Raw genomic sequence first — 21,663 nt, forward strand, 5'->3', positions numbered from 1 at the left:
CCTTTTTTCTTTGTCTTTGGTAAAGCGATATTTGAAAACCAGTATCTGTAGAAAATAAGTACATTAATATTTCCTCCGGCAGCCTTGTGAATAAGCAGCACTAATTAAATTCTGTCCTATTTAAATGTCAGAGTGAAAAAATCTTCTGGAAAAGTCTATCTCCCAAATTGTAGCCTCTCAATGATGGCTCTCAAGATTCTAAGAGGACCAGCATCTCTTCTCTTTTCTGTGATTCCTGAATAGCTTTTTAAATTGGCTCTTTGTTTTTTTTTTCTTAACAGGCTTCTCATTCCTAGCTAACCTTTTTTCTCACTAATTTTCTGGCCACCTGCTATGGCTCATTCTGTGAGCTAAAATTTGGTGCCACCAATCGGGCGTGGCCAGTTAGCCTTGCTTGGAAAAATGGTAGACAAGCTACCTTTTAAATTATGATGATCCAAATACACTAATTTACACTGCTAGGTTTTGTATTGTTTTATTTTTTGTCATTTATTTGTGTGGGGCTGTTTTGTCTGTTTTTTCAAAGTTGTTACTGTGGGGTTGAGGATAAACAGCAAGCACACGTGCATTGCAACTGTAAGTTGCCTTAGACAGGGCAATTTGTCAATGCTGCTTAACATGCTTATAAATGTTCATGATCTCTGGGCCTAAGTCAGTGCCCAGAAATTTAAAGTAAGGAAACAATTGAAAGGAAAAAAAAAATAGTATGTGTACAAAGCTGCTCATAGTGATATTTTCTGTAATGGTAAAATATGGAACTAAGCTAACTGTTCATTAGAGGAATTCTAAATTATAATCTACATAGTGATATTTAAACTATTTTGACTATGGGATCCTTTCTTTAATGAATAGTATGCATATACTAAATATGCAAATTGATTTTAAATTCTTTATTTTTTAAAGAGCAATTCCTCTAGACGAAGCAAGCAGGTAGGGGTAAGAACCAAGGCCAGCCTGTTTGTGCTCCTGACCTATCTCCAGTCATGGCCCCAAACCAACTCTGAGAATTCTGAGGGCGCTCTGGACTACAACGTAATTTCTATTGTCACTAACAGTAAGTGTTGTTCAGCCACAGTAAAAAAGTATTTACAAGACAACATTTATAAAGTTATGATAAATAAGAAAAGTGGAACACATGTATACTATACATACATAAAACTATATAAATATTTATAAGAAGATCAGAAGGATGGTGAATGGATGAACATAAGTGGCCTTATCTTACAATGTTGTTTTAGAAACATATAACTCAACTTAAAGAAAACTTATTTTATCGAACCTACTAAGTAGCCCAGTTGCTTTAGGTAATTAACCTGGCCTTCCTCAGCATTCTCATCTGTAAAATGGGAATAATTATAGTACCTGTATCGTGGGGTTATAGTGAACCTCAAATGAATTGATCTGTGAACAGTGCTTAGAAGAGTCCCTCCACAGATTTTAGCTCTCATTAGTAATATGATCATTCTCTTACACTCACTTGCAAAATGTTTGAGGTAAACTGGGGAAAAAAAAAAAAAGAAAAGAAAAATTTTGATTTATTTAGCTGCCCAACTCTTTCTTTTTCTTTTTATTTATTCATTTATTTTTCTTTTTACAAGTCCAAATCTCACAACCATCTCTTTAAGCTTTTTGCTTGGCAAAGTAAATGATTTAAACCTTACAATTTTTCTAAGGCTAACTCACTTTTAATATAATATTTAAAGAAATGCGTCAAGGCTTGTATTCTTAAGGGGGCAATCTCAACTTTCCCTTCTTCTCCCACTCCCACCACCTTGTTTTTATTAGAACTTCTTTTTAATTTTTAATTTTGTTTTAAGTTTCAGGATACATGTGCAGGAGGTACAGGTTTGTTACACAGGTAAATGTGTGCCATGGTGGTTTGCTGCACCTATCAACCCATCATTTAGATATTAAGCCCAGCTTGCATAATCTATTTTTCCTAATGCTCTTCCTCCCCTTGACAGACTCTGGAGTGTGATGTTCCCTGACCTCCCGACAGGCCCTGATTTGTGATGTCCACCTCCCTGTGTCCATGTCTTCTTATCATTCAGCTCCCACTTATAAATGAGAACATGCAGTGTTTGGCTTTCTGTTCCTGTGTTAGTTTGCTGAGGATGATGACTTCCAGCTCCACCCATGTCCCTCCAAAGGACAGGATCTCATTCCTTTATTAGGCTGCATAGTATTTCATGGTGTATATGTATCACATTTTCTTTATCCAGTCTATCATTTATGAGCATTTGGGTTGGTTCCATGTATTTGCTATTGTGAATAGTGCTGCAATGAACATATGCATGCATGTATCTTTGTAACAGAATGATTTATATTCCTTTGGGTATATACCCAGTAATGGGATTGCTCGGTCAAACGGTATTTCTGGTTCTAGGTCTTTGAGGAATCACCACACCATCTTCCACAACGGTTGAACTAATTTACATTCCTATCAACAGTGTAAAATTCTTCCTATTTCTCCACAACCTCCCCAGCATCTGTTGTTTCTTGACTTTTTAATAATTGCCATTCTGATTAGCGTGAGATGGTATCTCATTGTAGTTTTAATTTGCATTTCTCTAATGATCAGTGATGTTGAGCTTTATCTCATGTTTGTTGGTGGCATAAATGTCTTCTTTTCAGAAGTGTCTGTTCATGTCCTTTGCCCACTTTTTAATGGGGTTGTTTGTTTTTTTCTTGTAAATTTGTTTAGGTTTCTTGTAGATTCCAGATATTCAACCTTTGTAAGATGGATAGATGGCAAAAATGTTCTCCCACTCTGTAGGTTGCCTATTCACTCTGATGACAGTTTCTTTTGCTGCGCAGAAGCTCTTTAGTTTCATTAGATCCCATTTGCTAATTTTTGCTTTTGTTGCAATTGCTAGAAGTATTTTTACTCTCCGTTTCAAAAGTACTAAACATCAGCAGTGACACCTAGTGTCTAGACCTAAAAAAAAAATCTGGAACTACTAGATTGTTCTTACTTATATCTCCCTTGTTGATTGTGCACGTTCAAACAGTAACAGCTAACATTTATTCCGTGTGCCAGGCACTGTGAAAATGCCTTTAGGTTACTTGTCCTGTATAAGATGCACAACAAATTTATTATGTGGATACTATTATTATTCTGTGTTTTATGAATTAGATAAGCATACCTGGAGATGTTAAGAAACTTGCCCTCCAGCCTGGGCAACATGGAGAAACCCTGTCACTTCAAAGAATACAGCAATTCACCTAGCGTAGTGGTGGGCACCTGCGGGCCCAGCTACTCAGGAGGCTGATGTGGGAGGATCGCTTGAGCCCAGCAGGTCAAGGATGCAATGAGCCAAGATTGTGCCACTGCACTCTAGCCTGGGTGACAGAGCAAGACCCTACTAAAAAAAAGAAAAAAAAATTGAAAGAAAAAGAAGAAATTTATCCATGTTAACAAGCTATCACACTTCATCCTCTGCCCTTTAGGTGAGAATTAGCACTTCCCTCATGGCCACAGCCCTCAACCTAAATTTAAAACTATGCAGAAAGTCATGCTCATATTTGGCCTTAGGTGATTTAGTTGTGGGTGGGTAGCGCCAGCAGTTCCAAAGGCTTCTCCAAATTTTTTCTTTTTTTTCTTTTTTTTCTTTTTTTTTTTGAGACAGAGTCTCGCACTGTCGCCCATAGTTGGAGTGCAATGGTGCGATCTTGGCTCACTGCAACCTCCCTGGTTCAAGTGATTCTCCTGGCTCAGCCTCCCAAGTAACTGGGATTACAGGCACCTGCCACCAAGTAACTGGGATTACAGGCACCTGCCACCAGGCCCAGCTAATTTTTTTTTTTTTTTTTTTTTTTTTTTTGCGACAGAGTCTAGCTCTGTCACCAGGCTAGAGTGCAATGGCACGATCTTGGCTCATTACAACCTCCGCCTCCTGGGTTCGAGAGATTCTCCTCCCTCAGCCTCCTGAGTATCTAGGATTACAGGTATGCAATGCCATGCCCAGTTAAGTTTTGTATTTTTAGTAGAGACAGGGTTTCACCACGTTGGCCAGGATGGTCTCAATCTCCTGACCTCGTAATCCATCTGCCTCAGCTTCTCAAAGTGCTGGGATTACAGGTGTAAGCCACCTTTCCCGACTCAAATTTTTTCTTAAATGAAAAAGCAGTAACATGAGTTCCCTAGAAACTCAAGGCTGGAAAATTCTAATCTCATTCCCATCACTTTTCATGAACAAAATAAGTGCTTTACTTGCTCTAATGCTAGGCATGTACTCTGAAGAATGGAGTCTTGTGTATGGATGACTGGGTATATAAGGTACCACAGGGGGAAAAGCTAGACTGGGCAAGGTTCTAGATTGCTTTTAATTAAATCTCTAAGGCTTGAAGACATTGAATAACGCCAGAAAACCTGGCATTGAATAAGGAATGAAGAAAGAACACCAGCCAACCTTCAATGAATCCCAACCTCACTGGGGATCTTGACAGGAATGCATCATGCCAAAGAGAAGGACAGGGAGGTAAGACTAACACAGGGGCCCTTTGTAAGAAAGCTTCTGATTAAAAAGCTTTTAATTAATGGGTCTTTGAAATCCACTGACCAGCCGGGCGTGGTGGCTCACACCTGTAATCCCAGCACTTTGGGAGACCGAGGCGAGTAGATCACAAGGTCAAGAGATCAAGATCATCTTGACCAACATGGTGAAACCCCGTCTCTATAAAAAATACAAAACTTAGCTGGGCATGGTGGTGCGCACCTGTAGTTCCAGCTACTCAGGAGGCTGAGGCTAGAGAATTGCTTGAACCTGGGGCACAGAGGTTGCAGTGAGCTGAGGTCATGCAACTGCACTCCAGCCTGGCGACAGAATAGGACTGTGTCTCAAAAAAAAAAAAAAAAAAAAATCCACCGACTGATCAAAACTGCCGAAGACCCTTGATCTAGTTCACCCCACTTGCACAGAAGGAGGACAATGTTCACAGATGAGACTATATATCACTTGTTGAAAAACTTAAAACAAGGTAACACATTTATAGAAGTATAGGTGAAGAGTAATTCAACGTTCAAGCAGCCTTGGCACCAGGAAGTTTTAATCCACACCTGCTTTCACCTGAGGCCACTTCTCCTTATTTTATGCTTAGTAGAGGTAGACTGCAGAGAGCTGAGGACATCAAATGTTTACTGTTAATGAATACTTCTCTGCCTTCTCTTCCCTAGCAGCAGTAAAAGCAAGGCCCGGTGGAATCAATTTGGGACCCAGAGGATTAAGCAGTTCCCAGAGCAGGTGGCAGAGCTGCTCTCACAGGTAATGGTGGCCAAGTGATGCACCTGGAAGGCAGGAGGAGGAGAGAGGGAGGCAAGGACAAAAGAGAAAAAATTATGAGACACCAAGTGCGAACTGACTTGACTCACTCATGACCAAAAAGGAGACACTCTTTGGGAATATTTAGAAATAATTAGGAGACGGAGACTTCAGAGGGGCTGAAATCTTGCACTAGCAGGTGAGTAAAGTAATGGCCATGGTGGCCCATTGGCTCATCCACTCCCAGGGAGTGCAAATCAGCTTTTCTGATGCAACTGCGCCACCTGGTGCTTAAGATGAGGAACAAGTCATTGCTGTCTCCACCTTTTTCCTCTTTTATGCTCACGTAATTGTTTCCTCTTAAGGCTACTTTAATTCCTGTCAAATACTCCTTTTCCTTTACTGCGCAGTCTCCCTTTCAAATACTGACCACTTACTGCAAGACTAATTTATTTTATCTCCATCCTCTCCCTCCTCCCTTTTTCTGTTTCTCACCCTAGCAGTGTTGTTCTGGAGGATAAGGTGCCCTTAGTGAAGTGACCACCTGAGTATTGGGAAATAACGGCATCTGTTATATTGTGAGTGAGGATATTCACTATGAATCAGATACTTGAAAGTAAAATTTATATTGTTGAACCTTGCATGAAAACTTTTAGGAGGATTTCAAAGCACTGAAGTACTACTGAAAACAGTTTGTGAATCTACATGTGCATAAATGGATTAACATCTTAACAACTGCAATCTTAATAGTTTTTTTTTTTAGAGAACACCCACACACTCAATATAACATCAAAGCTGATATACAACATCTTTTATAGATGCACACAACTAATCCAGAAAATTAAGAATTATATTGTCATTGTATATATTAGTTCAAATGTGCAAGAAAAAAATATTTAGTGGTTAAATAAACATGGTTGATGTCTACCATGAGTCAAATATGGTTTAGGTGCTAGAAACAATGATAAATATAATGAAAACCATGTCCTTAAGGAGGTTACATTCTTGTAAGGAAGACTGATATTTAAAAAAATAAATAAATAATACTATGTTAAGATGTTGTAAATGCTATGAAAAATAATAAATCAGAGTAAGGAGAAAGAAAGTAACAGTGTGGTCACTTAGAAAGTGTGATCAGGGAAGGCCTCTTTGAAGAGGTGACATTTGAATGAATGAGGAAGTGATTCATATGAGTACCTGGGGAAGAGCATTGCAGGCAAAAAGAATATCCACTGTAAAGAACTGAAAAGGCCTGGCCCAAGAGAAACAAGGAGTGTGTCAAGGCTGAAGTGTGGAGGGTGGGACAGCAGGCGAGAATCGGGACAGGAGCTGCAAGAGTGTACTCTATACGCCGTCATAGGCACAGCAGATTTTATTGTGACTGACAGAAGTCACTGCAGCGTGAAGCTCAATGGAGTGAAGCACTCCGACCCGCCTTTTCAAAGAATCACCCTGTCTGCTGTGTGAACACTGTAGGGGGTGAAGAGTGGAGCAGAGAGACCAGTTGAGAGCTGTATTTTAAGAGTAGTATCCATAGGACTTGCTAGCAGATTCAATCTGGGTGTGAGAGAGAGTACAGAGATGACCGTGAGTTTTGAGTAGCTGGTGGTGCCATTTGCTGAGATGCAGCATCCTGCGGAAGGAAGGTTGCAGGAACAACAGGGGATGGGGAAATAGAATTGAGGGATGTGGACATGCTAAGGTTGAGGTGTCTGTCAGACATCCCATGGAGCAGTCTTATAGGCAACTGGGTATATAAGTTCCAAGTTCAGGGGAAAGGTTGGGGATGGATATATATATCTGATATATGCTGATACATATATAGATACAGATATATATATATATATATATATACACACACACACAGATATATATATCTGTTATATAGATATATCGATAATATACTATATATCATATATATATATATATATATATATATATATATATATATACCATGTTTTTAAATGTCATTTAAAGTCATGGGACCAGAAAAAAAAATTACCCAGGAAGTGAGTAAAGTAGAGAGAGAACAGACCAGAAGGGAATAGTTGGTGAGGAGGGAAAAAACCAGGACATTCATCTCAGAAGGCAAATAACGAGATAGAAACACTACATATACCTGTCTAGTAAATAATTAAATACATGATTATGCATTCACTATTTCTCTAATTCTGTGTCAAGTACTGAAGAGGAATGGAAGAGGGCAAGGGTGAAAGAGCCTAGATAATTTTTGGTTTTGATTTACAACTTAGTTACAAAATATTTTAAATGGAAGCTCACCTACATGAAAGTATTACAGAACAAGATTATGTAATTAAGTTTCACCCAGTCATTTGAAAGATGCTACCTGACCTAATGATAAGCTGACACATTCACAATAAATGTGAACCGACTATAGGGACTCATTCAAGCATACTGAAATAGATATAGCTGAGATTTTTCTTTTATCTTAAAAAAAAAAAAAGGTTAAAATGGAATATGTCCTCCTAGCCTTTTTAATCTTACTGATTTTTAACAAGCATATACTTTCATTATATATAACAAAAAGTCTTTGCTTGAATAGAAATGAAGTATTTTCTCATAACAAATAAAACAAACAGAGTTCTCTTCTTCCTCTCTTCCTTAACGTTGGTTGAGAAGCCAGATTTGGATAAAGTCATTTACGAAAAAAAATATTTGGAGCTCAAATTTCGAATTCTCGTGATGAGTGAGCAAGGTCAGCTGAAAGCATGCTTCTGGGTGGCTGCAAAGCACAACAGAACCTTTCATTATTTGAGGACAGAGCATTTCAAGCTTGTCTTTGTCCAGGCTTCTTTCTAAGGGGAAAAACACAGAAAGTGTATCCACTACCCAGGAAGTAAGAGAAGGAAACAGATGGGTATGTAGGAATTGTTTTACTTAATCTCAGGATATCTGAGTGACAAATGGAATAACCCAGCACAGAATAATCTTTATGCCAAGAGAAAGGGACACTGCTAGATAATGATATTTGGATGTCCCTTAGGACGAGGGCTGCAGGAGTTTCATGGATCCCAAATATTTTTATTACACAGTAGCCCTGAAAATTGTTTTTAAAGGTGGTTGTACCTGTAAAACCTCTACTTAGTCACAGAGCCATGATTAGTCTTGCCCATATTTATCTCAGTCAGTGCCTTCTGTCCACATCCCTGTATTCCTCCTCTTGCTTCTCATCCTAGCTGGCTGAGAAATATTGCATCTACCTTTATCAAATGCTAACATAGGTTTCCTAGAAGAAAATTCCTATGAAAATAAAACCAGATGAAATAAAGAAACAGGCTATATTGAGTTTTGGGGGCTACACTGTCTCATTGTCTTGAATTACAACACTTTGTTTTCTTTTGTATATATTCAATAAGTAGTTTTAAACAATATCATTATGTAGTCGTTGGGGGCTATATTGGGATTTTCCCACAAGAACCTGAAAATAAGTAAAATGAGCTTAAAATTTTGTATTATATGTTTGCTCTCTCAGAGTTGGACTTTAAATATATACCTTATGAATAAGAACCAAAATATGAAAACACTCCTTCAAGGGCAGAGTGGCTCCAGATTTGAAAATCTTACTTGAGTGCATGTGTTAATATGTTCAATATAAGGATGTGCCGACTATGGAAATGTTGATTTACCACAGAATAGAAAGCTGAAAACCATAGAAGCACATATTTCTAGTCAATCCAAATATAACGCAGTGTTTAAGAAAACATTAGTCAACAGGCCAAGTATCTTAGTCCTTTTTGAAAAACTATACATATTTTGAAGAAAATGTTGAGAAGTATAGCCAACAAAACGTTATTATTATGTCCCACTTTGAAAATCATTCTTTAGATGAGTTGGTTGTTTCAGACTCTTTCTCTTATTGTCATATTTTTTCTGAGATCCATATTCACCAAACAAATATATCATTTGGTTTCCTGTGTACGGTGGCCTTCCTAGTGGTACTCAAGAAATATTCCTTGAATGAACCTTCATGTTTGATAAGTGTTCCAGATAATGTAAGACTCATATCACTCATTATAAATTATAACTTGACTTTTTATTTTACATTTCACTTAGTAACTCACTTATGGTAAGTCTACCCATGAGAAAGAGACATTGTGCTTAAAAATCAGGTTTCTGATTTTGCAGGGCTGAGGGCTTGACTCTCGATCTAGAGGACTTCATCAAGGTTCATTCACTCCTGAGACTCCCTAGGAAAATAGCCATCTGGTCTACTCCTGGCCACATATACCTATTACATTGCTATAATCCAGAAAAAAAAAAAAAAAAAACACCAAAAACCTAAAGTGTAACAAATCCATCAGGATAGATTTCTGCTCTTTTCCAAAAGCAGAGGGAAAAAAATGCAAGGTAGAGCTTGGAGATGTAAATGCCTACAGGTAGAAGAAAAGGATGAGAAGAAGCGGGAGGCCGATACGTGTAAAAGTGGAGATTGAGAAAGAGCATGGCAAAGAAACTTGAAGCTCATAGTCAGCATCATTTAGAACCACACAAGGAAAGAGAAGGTGCTAGGGGGAAGTTTTCAAAACTGAATGCTTAGAACAGGAGGGGTGGCAATTTGCTAGGAGCAAAACTAGGTCGGAAATTGTTGTGGATAGAACCCAGGGAACTACTTGGCCAGGGCCTGAAGAGACTATACAACAAGTTGTTGAGAATTGAATTCAAGGAATTAACTCAAACACAAAGAAAATTATATTGTCCCTTCAGCATCTAAACAGGAATTAACACAGATCCCTAGGCCTTGAACTTAATGAGAGGAAGTAAAGTGGCAAGGAAGGGGTAACAGTAAAAGTGAGGAAGGCTCACAAAGGAAGAGTGAACCTAGAAGTGCCTGGAATAGAGTGACGAGTGCTGTGTCTGATAGTGTGAGACAGTGTGAATACTACTGTCTTTGGTATCTGGGTAATATATTTGTGTATGTGTATGTGGTTTTATTACAGCATATGACACTCTGCTCAGTACAGCTGATCACTACTTTAGAGGAAAGGAGTGCAGGAAGAACTGGTGGGACACTGAAACATGGGGCGTGCTTTACTGGAGTGCTTCTCTTTTTTTGAGACAAAGTCTCACTCTCATTGCCCAGGCTGGAGTGCAATGATGTGACTCTTGGCTTACTGTAATCTCTGCCTCCGGGTTCAAGTGATTCTACTGCTGCAGCCTTCCAAGTAGCTGAGATCACAGGCATCCACCACTATGCCCAGCTAATTTTTGCATTTTTAGTAGAGACAGGGTTTCACCATGTTGGCCAAGCTGGTCTCGAACTCCTGACCTCAGGATCCGCTTGTCTCAGCCCCCCAAAAGTGCTGGGATTACAGGCATGAGCCACTGTGCCTGGCCACAAGTGATCATTTCTTAAAACCATCTGAGTAAACTTTGTGAATAAACCATACAAATAAACTTTTCATACTTTGTTCCAGTAACAACTATTGTTGTATATTGAATTTCAAATAGATTTTTTGTGCATGACTGTGTAACATCATGCACTGGTCATTTAGAAAATATCAGTCCACCAATTAGGCATATCTTCAAAATTTTAAAACAATTCATTATAAAATATCCTCCCCCCAATCACATTTATTCAAATAACCAGTGGTCTAAATAGAAAAGTCTCTATGCCTTGAAAAGAGACAAGCTGCAGAGGCAGATACAAACTTTCCAAAATCCAAATTTTCTCTTGAAAAATCTTATTTTACTGTTGCCCACAAATACTTTGGCTTCTTTTTCTTGAAGTGACAAGCTCACTTCATTTATTTCCAAGAAAATATTTGCCAATTACCCAAGTCTAAATATCCATAGTTGTCAGTTTTTCTGTCAAATAAAAATGGTGTACTACCAAAAAAAAAAAGAAAGAAAGAAAGAAAGAAAGAAAATGGCTAATTCAGTTTGCAGTCAGACAATCACAGAAATGCTTTCCCTAAAGGTAACCATCACACTCCAATATGCAGCAGAAGTTCTTCCTTTGGGTTTTCCATTTCGTAACACCAAAAATTAAAAGAATGTAGACTCAGGCTTGGGATTTAATAAAATTAGTAATTTTTACTTAGGAACAAGATCATTCTTGAGAGAAACTAGCATTTTAAAACTGCAATTTCACAGTGGTGAAGACAATAATGACTACTATTCCTGTGTACTGCCACAGCCTTGATTTATGTAAGAAACCAGCAGTTTTATCCATCAACACTTTTGTACCAGTAGTGCAAAAACTAAAACAGTAAAAAATAATAATAATAATAATGAAAATAACACTTGGCACTATTATAAAATAGTTTTGACCCCACTGACTCCATGAAAGTGTCTCAAGACCCCCAGGGCTTTGCCAATCCTACTCAGAACTGCTGGTCTATGGCATGGGCTGTGAAAGAAATTGTCCTGGCTGTCCAGATGATGGCAGCAAAAGGTTTTACTCAAAGGAGAGATGCAAGAACCTTGTTCAGAACAAAAAACGGCAACCGTTGGTTGAAATCCTTGGGGAGAGGCTGGTGTAGTGGCTCATGCCTGTAATCCTAGTACTTTGGGAGGCTGAGGTAGGTGGATTGCCTGAGCTCAGGAGTTCGCAACCAGCTTGGGCAACACAGTGAAACCCTGTCTCTACTAAAATACAAAGAACTAGCTGGGCATGGCCACGTAAGCCTGTAGTCCCAGCTACTTGGGAGGCTGAGGAAGGAGAATTGCTTGAACCCGGGAGGCAGAGGTTGCAGTGAGCCGAGATCACCATTGCACTCCAACCTGGGTGACTGAGCAAGACTCCGTCTCAGAAAACAAACAAACAAAAAGCATGGAGATCATCCTGAGTAGAGAGGTTACCTATTTTGTCACAGTGCAATCCACCCCACCAGTTCCTGGAGTAATTTCACAATTGATAAACTGGCATGTCCTGAGGGAATGAATTGCTTGAGTTTTTAGGTGAATAATCTGTGGACACTCGTTATTTTATTGAGGCAGAATAGGTTGCAGGATATGCTAATTTGACACATAATCAGAGTGCTTATCCATGTGTTCATTCATCAGGGTTATCAACAAATACTTCTTGAACCACTTGCAGGACAAGGCACTGTGAATAGGAGCCATGATCACTCTATGCTGGCTGCCAGGCAAGTTCAAAGCAGGCTAAGAGAGATGAGGATGAGATCTAACAGACATGTCTCTGCCTTCTTGGAACTTGAGAGGCCAGCAAGAGACAGGCCACAATGCTCAGAACCCAGTGTCTACATGTGAATCCCACATGGGACAGCAACAGGACTGGGTCATCCAGTAGCTCTGTCCTGCTGAACTGCCAGGTTTGCCAATTCGAGGTTGAGTTCTGACCATCCCTATTCTTCCACATGCCAATTAATCACTTTATGAAAGCATTCACAGAAAAAAAAAATTTAAATCTTAGACCTTATTGAAATACCGATTCTACTTTTGGCTTGAGAAACATCGTTTTCTTAATTGAATGATGGTTATTTCCTGGAAACTCTGAATTACAAATTTTATTATTTTCTGGCCTATTTCAAGCCACTTTTTCAGGCCTAAATAGATATTTGTTGCTTTTGCTGTGCAGAATATTTTCTCAATCTTTAGGTCCCAGCCCTCATTTTCTTTCACTGCAGTGTCCCTCTCAACCCCATCACTCTTAGTCTGCTCAGTTTTTGTTTGTTTGTTTTCAAGGAGGAATTTTATTAATTTTTTATTATACTTTTAAGTTCTGGAGTACATGTGCAGAACATGCAGGTTTGTTACATAGGTATACACAGGCCATGGTGGTTTGCTGCACTCATCAACCCATCGTCTACATTACGTATTTCTCCTAATGCTATCCCTCCCCTAGTCCCCCACCCCCTGACAGGCCCCGGTGTGTGATGTTCACCTTCCTTTGTCCATGAGTTCTCATTGTTCAACTCCCACATGTGAGCGAGAACATGCGGTGTTTGGTTTCCTGTTCTTGTGTTAGTTTGCTGAGAATGACGGTTTCCAGCTTCATCCATGTCCCTGCAAAGGACAAGAACTCATCCTTTTTTACGGTTGCATAGTATTCTATGGTGTATATGTAGTCTGCTCTGTTTTGAAATAATCTGACTCCCCCTGCTGCCCTGAGACAATATTCTCTCCATTGGCCATGAGGACTTGATGAAGGATGGACAATGGACGTGTGACTCCATCCAGGCCAGTGAGAATTCAAGCCAGACATTTTTTGAAGTCTTCAGACATAAAAGCTCTCCTTTACCACTGGTGTGGCTTACAGAAGGTGGTATAGGTACAGAGGTGCAGGCATCTATCTGCCAACATGAGGAGAAAGTCTCACTGCTAATCAAGCCCACAGAAGTGGGGGGTAGCCAAGAAGTAGAGAGACTCTGATTGTAGGCCCTGACTGTGCCATGATGAAAGCCAGCTTTACCTCTGGACTTTCCAATTGTGTAAATCAGTAAATTCCATTATTGGTCAGATGTGGTGGCTCATGCCTGTAATCTCAGCATTTGGCCAATTCAGGAGGCTTGCTTGAGGCCAGGAGTTCAGGAGCAGTCTGGATTAACATAGCAAGAATCCATCTCTATCAGAAAAAAATTAGCCAGTCATGGTGGTACACGCCTGTAGTTCCAGCTACTTAAGAGCCTGAGTGGGAGGATAACTTGAGCCCAAAAATTTGAGGCTTCAGGGAGCCATGTTTGAGTCACTGCGCTCCAGCCTGGGTGATAGAGAAAGACAGCCTGTCTCTAAATAAGTAAATAAATGAATTATATTATTTGCTTTAGCTATTTTGAGCTGCGTTCCTATTATTATCAAACGAGAGTCCTCACTGACACATCTCCCTGTCTTCAGACACTAGGTACATGGAACCAAAGAACTCAATTTCCAAATACACCACACTTGGAAATCTTCATGCCTTTGTTAATTTTTCCAGGACTAATAACTTGTTCATTTTCTCCATGTTCCCACAGCACTCTATAGATGCATAAAACTAAGAAAATTAATATTTTGTATGGAGACATTTGTTTTTATACTTGCCTTGGAAGTTTTGAGCTGTTTAAGAGCAGACACAACATCTTAATCGTCTTTATATCTCTAACCCCTAGCATTACATTTAGCAACTAACACGTCCAATAAATGTTGGTCAAATTAAATTTACAGAGTGGGAGAGAAGTATAACAATAGTTTTCTCTCTCTCTGGAGACTTACAGCTTCACATCATAGATTTTGTCTGACCTAGTAATGGAGGTTCCCAGCCATGGTGTCTTGGCTAGTCTTAAACCCATATGTTCCTAGATTCATCCTAGACTGTTCCACTAATCTGTTCTGTGTCACAAAGGGGATTGCCTTTCATGTGTCTGACTTCTGGTGAGGGTCCATCCACGGGCACTAGTGAGAATTTAGTAGATATTATGAAGGGAGAACCCAGAGTGTTTCTCCCCTTCTCTCTGCCTCAAGTAAGATCTTAGATAATAACTGCGTCTTTAAAAAAAAAAAAATCATCAAATCCTACTACACAGGCATACTTTCATTTCCACTTAGCTGTTCCACAGCTCCTGGTATCCAGGAACACTGCCTCCTCCTATGCAAGGTGCGAGCCTCCTGCTCTTGTTAATCCCTCGGTTGCCTCACTGTCCTCTGGCTTCTCAGCATCTTTCATCACTTGTATAATTAATCCCAAGTATTTACACCCTCTGTTTGGAATACTGAGTCATTTCTGTCTTCCTGTTGGAACCTGACTGATACATTGCCACCTATTTTTTTTTTAAATGCCAAGAGCATTTACTTACGTGTTTGTGTCTAGAGCATTTAGAAAGACTCCCTATACCATAACTCCCTCCATCGTCGGCCAATTATAGATGCCTACAATGACCTCTATAACGCAGTTATTTCCAGGAGTCCTTGTTAAAACACAAAATCTTTGTGTAACATATTTTTCCTAAGTCATACCTTCCATAAATAACTTAGAGCTGAGTTATGGTTCATTTGACCTCACTGAGACACAAACCCACAAAGTTTCTGCAACTTTCACTCTCTGAGCACAGCTAAGATAAACTGACCATCCTCTTCACCCGGAAGAGCTATATTGGAAGCAAACTCATTTGAAACAAGGAAGTTTAATGTACCCACTTTCTTCCACTGGGAAACTTATTCTGGCAGGAGTGGTGAAGCAAGGAAATGTTGATGATCTTCAGGCAGGAAGACTGCTACCAGCCGATGACAGAGATGGAGTTCCTTGGTTGTCATAATTTCTCTTTAGGAAGGGAAAGGCAGGTTTCCAGCAGAAATATCACAGAAATCGTCAATTAATTCGACTCAATAAAGAGTGATTTGTATCTATCAAAATTGAGTATTTACTAGAGATCAGTCTTGGTGCAGGGCATTAGGCTACAGTACACATATAGGCTAAATTGTGAAGTGGTTCAAGTTCACCTTGGTAATCCAAACACTCACATCATTTACTCTTATATCATGTTAACTTTTCTTCTGTCAGAGTCTTCAGTCCCACCAAAACTTGACATATGAAGATCAGTCACATTAAAGTGAATCACTGCTAGTAACTTGGAAAATTATCCTAAGTGGAGTTTGCATTTCAGTGAGTATTGAAACCTTAACATAAAGGATTTAGTCTTCTTCAGTAAAATGTGAAAGACCTTGGTGAGGGAGTAATCTGAGGACCAGGATGCTTTCCCAGCCTCTGAAATAAGACCACTATTTCTTGCCCTACACTTCTGCAACCCCACCCAGAAGGTACTGAAAGCCTTTTACAAAATATCCCATTCCAATACCATTTTTGATAGAATATATGTAAGTAAAGCTACATTCTCAGTGAACTTATGTTAAAAAAAAAAAAGGACTTTCTTATGAACAGCTCAGCAAATATTTCAAAGCATAATCTGACTCTTAGCCTAACTTTCCCTTCTCCTTCCCTTACCTCTTCCCTTTTTGAAAATTTAGTCCAATGTCTATTAGATAGAGCCAAGCAAGGTAGCCACTACATGATGACAGGAGGGACGAGGCAGCCAGGCCAAGGATGCCAGAACCCAAGCTGAGTGACACAGGCATCTGTGCAGTGTGAGAGTGAGAGGTGAGGTAGTAATGAGGTATTCATTACACACAGAAGAATGAGCCAAATCAGAAACTACATTGAGGATAATGGAAGCCAGGTTTCTCAGTGTTAGAGAAGGAAATTACAAATAAAGAAATGGAGAAAACTAGAATGAACACTGTAGTGCTGGATTAGAACTGGAGACTTGAATGTGAAATGATGTTTTAATATAGATAAGTATAGACACGTAGATGTTTATATGTGTGCATGCATGTGTGTCACATATGCATGTATACATTGTCAACCACTGTTTAACAGGAGGGCCTCAGAGTAGCAACGTTCCAACTGAGCAGTGAGCTCACCCAGATCTTGGTTTCCTCAATACTATTTTCTACTAAAAGAAAACCAGGGCTTTTTGTTTCTAGGGCTGGGGGAAGAAAAGTGTAAGATGAGCCAGGAACACAGTATAGCTGCCCAAAAGTAAGGACATGGGGACATGTCAAAAGGACATACAAGTCAGCTTGAAGGTGCTCCTGCTGGGCAAATCAGTAAAAGAATTGAGCATCAGAATAAATAATGATAATAACAGATTACAGCCTGTTAAATAAAACAGGTATCTCTAAACCTATGCTGGAAGTAAATGAATAAATTACAGGCTTAATAAGAAACAGAATATTTACATGCTCTTAAAAGAATCCCTTCCCAACAAATATTTACAAAGAACAAAATAACTTTGCAACAAAAACATCCAGCAGACACCATCTGACATAGTTTGGCTGTGTCTCTACCCAAATCTCACCTTGAACTGTAGCTCCCATAATTCCCGCGTGTTATGGGAAGGACCCAGTGGGAGGTAACTGAATCACGAGTGTGGTTCCCCCAAACTGTTCTCACAGTAGTGAATAAGTCTCATGAGATCTGATAGTTTTATAAAGGGAAACCCCTTTCACTTGATTTTTCATTCTCTCTCTTGCCTACCACCACGTAGGATGTGCCTTTCACCTTCTGCCACGATTGTTACGCCTCTCCAGCTACATAGAACTGTGAGTACATTAAACCTCTTTTTCTTTATAAATTACCCAGTCTCAGATATGTCTTCATCAGAAGCGTGAAAACAGACTAATGCACCATCTTAATCAAGTGATGAAATGAACGTACTGTTTAAGAGCCAAATCAAATTTGGGTGCCTGATTGGATGCAAGGAGAAGAGCACTGCATCACTTTTGTGATATTCCTGCCAGCAACACATAATCTGAATCTATCACAAAACACTGAACAAACTCAAATGGAAACATTCTATAAAACAGCTGACCTATAATCTTCAAAAGTGTCAAGCTCACAAAAACCAAGGAAAGACTGGGAAACAGGTCCTAACTGAAGGAAACATAAAAACTATATGGACAAGTTATTTCTTGAATGGATTGGGTGGTTAATTATAAAGCCATGCTAATCCTACAGTTGTTTTAGTTGTATTTAGTTGTATTATGATTATGTAGGACAATGTCCCAGCTTGTAGGAAATTCACACTAAAGTTTGTGAAATGATGAAGAATCAGACTGGCAAATTACTTTCAAACATTTCAGGGAGGAAACAATTCTTTTGTACTGTGTATTTTTTCTCTGGGTATGAAATTATTTTCTAAATTAAAAGTATAAAACGTGGCCAGGTGTGGTGGCTTACACCTGTCTTTCCATATTTTGGGAGGCTGGGGCAGGAGAATCACTTGAACCCAGAAGTTCAATGCCAGCCTGAGCAACATAGTTGGAGACATTGTCTCTACAAAAAATATAAAAATTAGCCAAGTGTGGTGGCTCACACCTATAGTCCCAGCAACTCTGGAGGCTCAGTTGGGAGGATTGCTTGAGCCTAGGAGATCAAGGCTACAGTGAGCTGAGATCACACCAGTGCATTCCAGCCTGAGTGACAGAGGAAAACTCTATCTCAGACGTCCCCAAACTACGGCCCGCGGGCTGCATGCAGCCCCCTGAGGCCATGTCCCCAAACTACAGCCTGTGGGCCGCATGCAGCCCCCTGAGGCCATTTATCCGCCCCCCGCCACACTTCAGGAAGGGGCACCTCTTTCATTGGTGGTCAGTGAGAGGAGCACAGTATGTGGCGGCCCTCCAATGGTCTGAGGGACAGTGAACTGGCCCCCTGTGTAAAAAGTTTGGGGATGCCTGCTCTGTCTCAAAAAGAAAAGTAAAGAAGAAATGTAAAATGCAATCACATTCTACGTCTTTCAAGTACACTGCCCTAATACAGTTGAAAGCTTGTCTCATTTTTTTCATTGTGGTTGAATCCAATTTAAATTAAAATACAAAATGCTTAACAATCATACAGTCAATATTTGCAGCAGGAAACAAAAGAGAGCTACACTAGTATTTACAACTCTTAAAAAGGAGACAATATAACAATTTTAACACACATTGAAACCTTCTGCGTCTAGGAGATACATCAATTAACAGACAATATTCAAGGAAATCAGTGCTGTATAGATATTTTTGATCTATTAAGGTGCAATTTATAGAACGGAACCGACACAATACTGCAGCAGAAACCATAAGTTACAAAGTGATAATTGTCACAGACAGTAATTAGAATCCTTGCCCCTCCAGATATAGCAACTTAGATTCTTTGAGAAAACAGGCTCTTTCCCTGACTAGGATACTCCACAGGTCTTACTTACCAAACCAAAGAAACACTTTTCCACTCAACACCGGTTTTTAAAAACCATTAGAACTTTTGGTTTTACAAGTTACAATTAGTAAGTATTCCTTTAAAAAGAAACTATTTTCAAAAGATGATGTATTTTACTTGTTATGTTAACTTGTAGTGCATTTTATTTCAAACAGAGATAATTACCAAAGATAGCAAATAAAATTTTTTTTAAATATTAAATTCATTAAATAATTGCTGCAGATCAATCTTCTAAAAAGCCTCAAACTAGACACTGAGGGGAAAAGAATATTGACTAAAATATCAGCTTCACTCTTCAGGAGCTCACCTTATGCAACAGTATACATCATCATTACACAATTTACTGATACTCAGTTATTCTATCAAGATGAACATTGAAGAATAAGTTCAATTATTAAAATTTACATTCAGGCCAGGCAATGGTGGCTCATGCCTGTAATCCTAACAACTTGAGATGCTGGGATGGGCAGATCACTTGAGCTCAGGAGTTTGAGACCAGCCTGGCCAATATAGCAAAACCCCATCTCTACTAAAAATACAAAAATTAGCCAGATATGGTGGTGTTCGCCTGTAATCCCAGTCACTCAAGAGACCAAGGCAAGAGAATCGTCCCGGGAAGTGGAGGTTGCAGTGAGCCAAGATTATGCCACTGCACTCCAGCCTCAGTGACAGAGTAAGATTCTGTCTAAAAGAAAAAAAAAAAAATCTACATCCAGAGGAAGAGAGCTATATGAAAACAAATCATCAAAATCAAGGAAATGCAGGCAAACTTATGTTAGAAGATGACAAAAGTGTTGTATGTGTTCAAGTCTTAAATGTAGTTATTAAGTTAATTAAGTCCCTCCATCTGTACCAGAAAGGAGACAAGAAATACCACTCTTACCCTTCTTCACCAAAAACAAACAAAAATAAAAGATCACAGGTTAAAATTAAGATCAAGCTCCACCTGACAAAATTAAGAGACTGAGGGACATGTATAAAAGGAAAAGTGAGTTTTGCCATGGAAATGGGTTGAAGGATTCATGGACCCACTGTATATTTATATGAGACTCAATTAATTTTTTCCAGAAATTGACAGAACAATGACCCACACAAGATTGCTTCCTGCTTTGCTGCCAAAACACCAGGCAAAAACAGGCAACGTGTTCATCATTCCTGAGAGCAGCTCTGACTCCACTGGTACTATGTAATATGTTAGCTTCAAACCACGTTAGTGTCATAAACTGGCAGGCATTGCATCTTGTCAATTACTAGCCAGTTCATTATTAACATTACTAAGTGAATATTACATATGGTATAATTCATTACAGTGTAAAAATAGGTATTTATATCCTGAAGAATTCCTCACCAAGACTATATGGAATATTTTTGATCAGTGAAGGAGACACATTAAGTAGCTTTGTCCCATTGCCCATAACTCTTACATTGTTCATTTTATTAAAGGTATCATGCAATGAGAGTTAGCAACATAATCACTGCAAAAATTCACCTTATAAGAAAATATGATCTACTTTTTATGAATTGGAATAGCAAAATATTAAGCAGAATCACTTGTTTTGAAAAAAGCATCACAATCCTATCATCTGAGATATAAATTTAAATTTCCACCTAACATCACTGACAGCTGTGACTAATTCAGTCTCTATGGCAAGATAAAATTTTTAATACAGTCTGAAGTTTGCAATGTTGACCATATTTTCATGCAGGTTGAAGTAGACATATTTCATGGGTTTTAGTATATGTCAAATAATGCTTAACTGTAAATATCCATGAATGCAAATATGAGACAGACAAGTTAAGTTAGTAAAGAGATCTAGGTCAGCTGGGCATGATGGCCCATACTTGAAATCCCAGCATTTTGAGAGGCCAAGGCAGGAGGCTCACTTGAGGCCAGAAGCTTGAGACCAGCCTGGGCAACATAGCAAGACCCCATTTCTAAAAAAAATAAAAAATAAAAAATAAAATAAAAAATTAGCCAGGTGTGCTGGTGCATGCCTGTGGTTCTGCCTACTCTGGAGGCTGAGGTGTGAAGATCACCTGAGTCCAGGAGCTGGAGGCTGCAGTTAACCAAGATCGTACCACTGCACTCCAGCCTGGGTAAGAGAATGAGACCCTATCACTAAAAAAAACAAAAAGGGAGAGAGCGATCTGGTTTACTTTGTGTTTGTGACACTGAAGCTGATAGTCAAATGGTTCCCATAAATTAGAATTCTACAAAGAAGCTGTTGGCAGAGACTTTTGTTTTTTGTTTTGCTTCATTGCCTCTCCACAGCCATGTTTTGGGGCGTTCACTGGTGACAACTTTTAACGGAAAGAGGCTCTCACTTTGCGGCCCTTCAGAGGCTGTGGTGGGCGGTAATTTCTCAACAGAAAGACTGCTGCTTCACCCTCCGCTGTGCACAGGAGACTGCGGAATTTGGCCAGCTGTAGACGAAGAAAGGAGTTAGCTTCAGCACTGAAATCCCCACCAATATTAATGAATTACCCTGCGTAAAGAATTAAGATATGTTTACAACCAGGAACAAAAAGAAATTGCAATGAAAATGTTCTCTTACATGTCATATATATAATAAAGCAACTCTTCTGCTGAATTCTCATCACTGTACAAATACCTGCAGGTTCCAAAATTAAATATATAAGCGTTTTTAATTTGATGATCAAGGTAACAAGACGAAACATCTAGAGTGTGGT

General features: G+C 39.2%; 1 protein-coding gene across 3 annotated transcripts in view; it reads right to left on the bottom strand.

Moving 5' to 3' along the window:
- Window positions 1-13,092: 13,092 nt before the first annotated feature.
- Window positions 13,093-21,663, bottom strand: part of CA13 (carbonic anhydrase 13) — a 69,570-nt gene continuing 60,999 nt past the window's right edge. For 2 of the 3 annotated variants that reach the window (XM_074386915.1, XM_039464635.2), the window contains one exon: window positions 13,093-21,396. In XM_074386915.1, the coding sequence (XP_074243016.1) occupies window positions 21,277-21,396 (120 nt within the window). In that variant the 3' untranslated portion in view covers window positions 13,093-21,276. The remainder of the gene's footprint in view (window positions 21,397-21,663) is intronic. The other variant, XM_074386916.1, reaches the window with a different exon arrangement.

This window comes from Saimiri boliviensis, chromosome 15, assembly GCF_048565385.1.
Source record: "Saimiri boliviensis isolate mSaiBol1 chromosome 15, mSaiBol1.pri, whole genome shotgun sequence".
Classification (NCBI taxonomy): Eukaryota; Metazoa; Chordata; class Mammalia; order Primates; family Cebidae; genus Saimiri; species Saimiri boliviensis.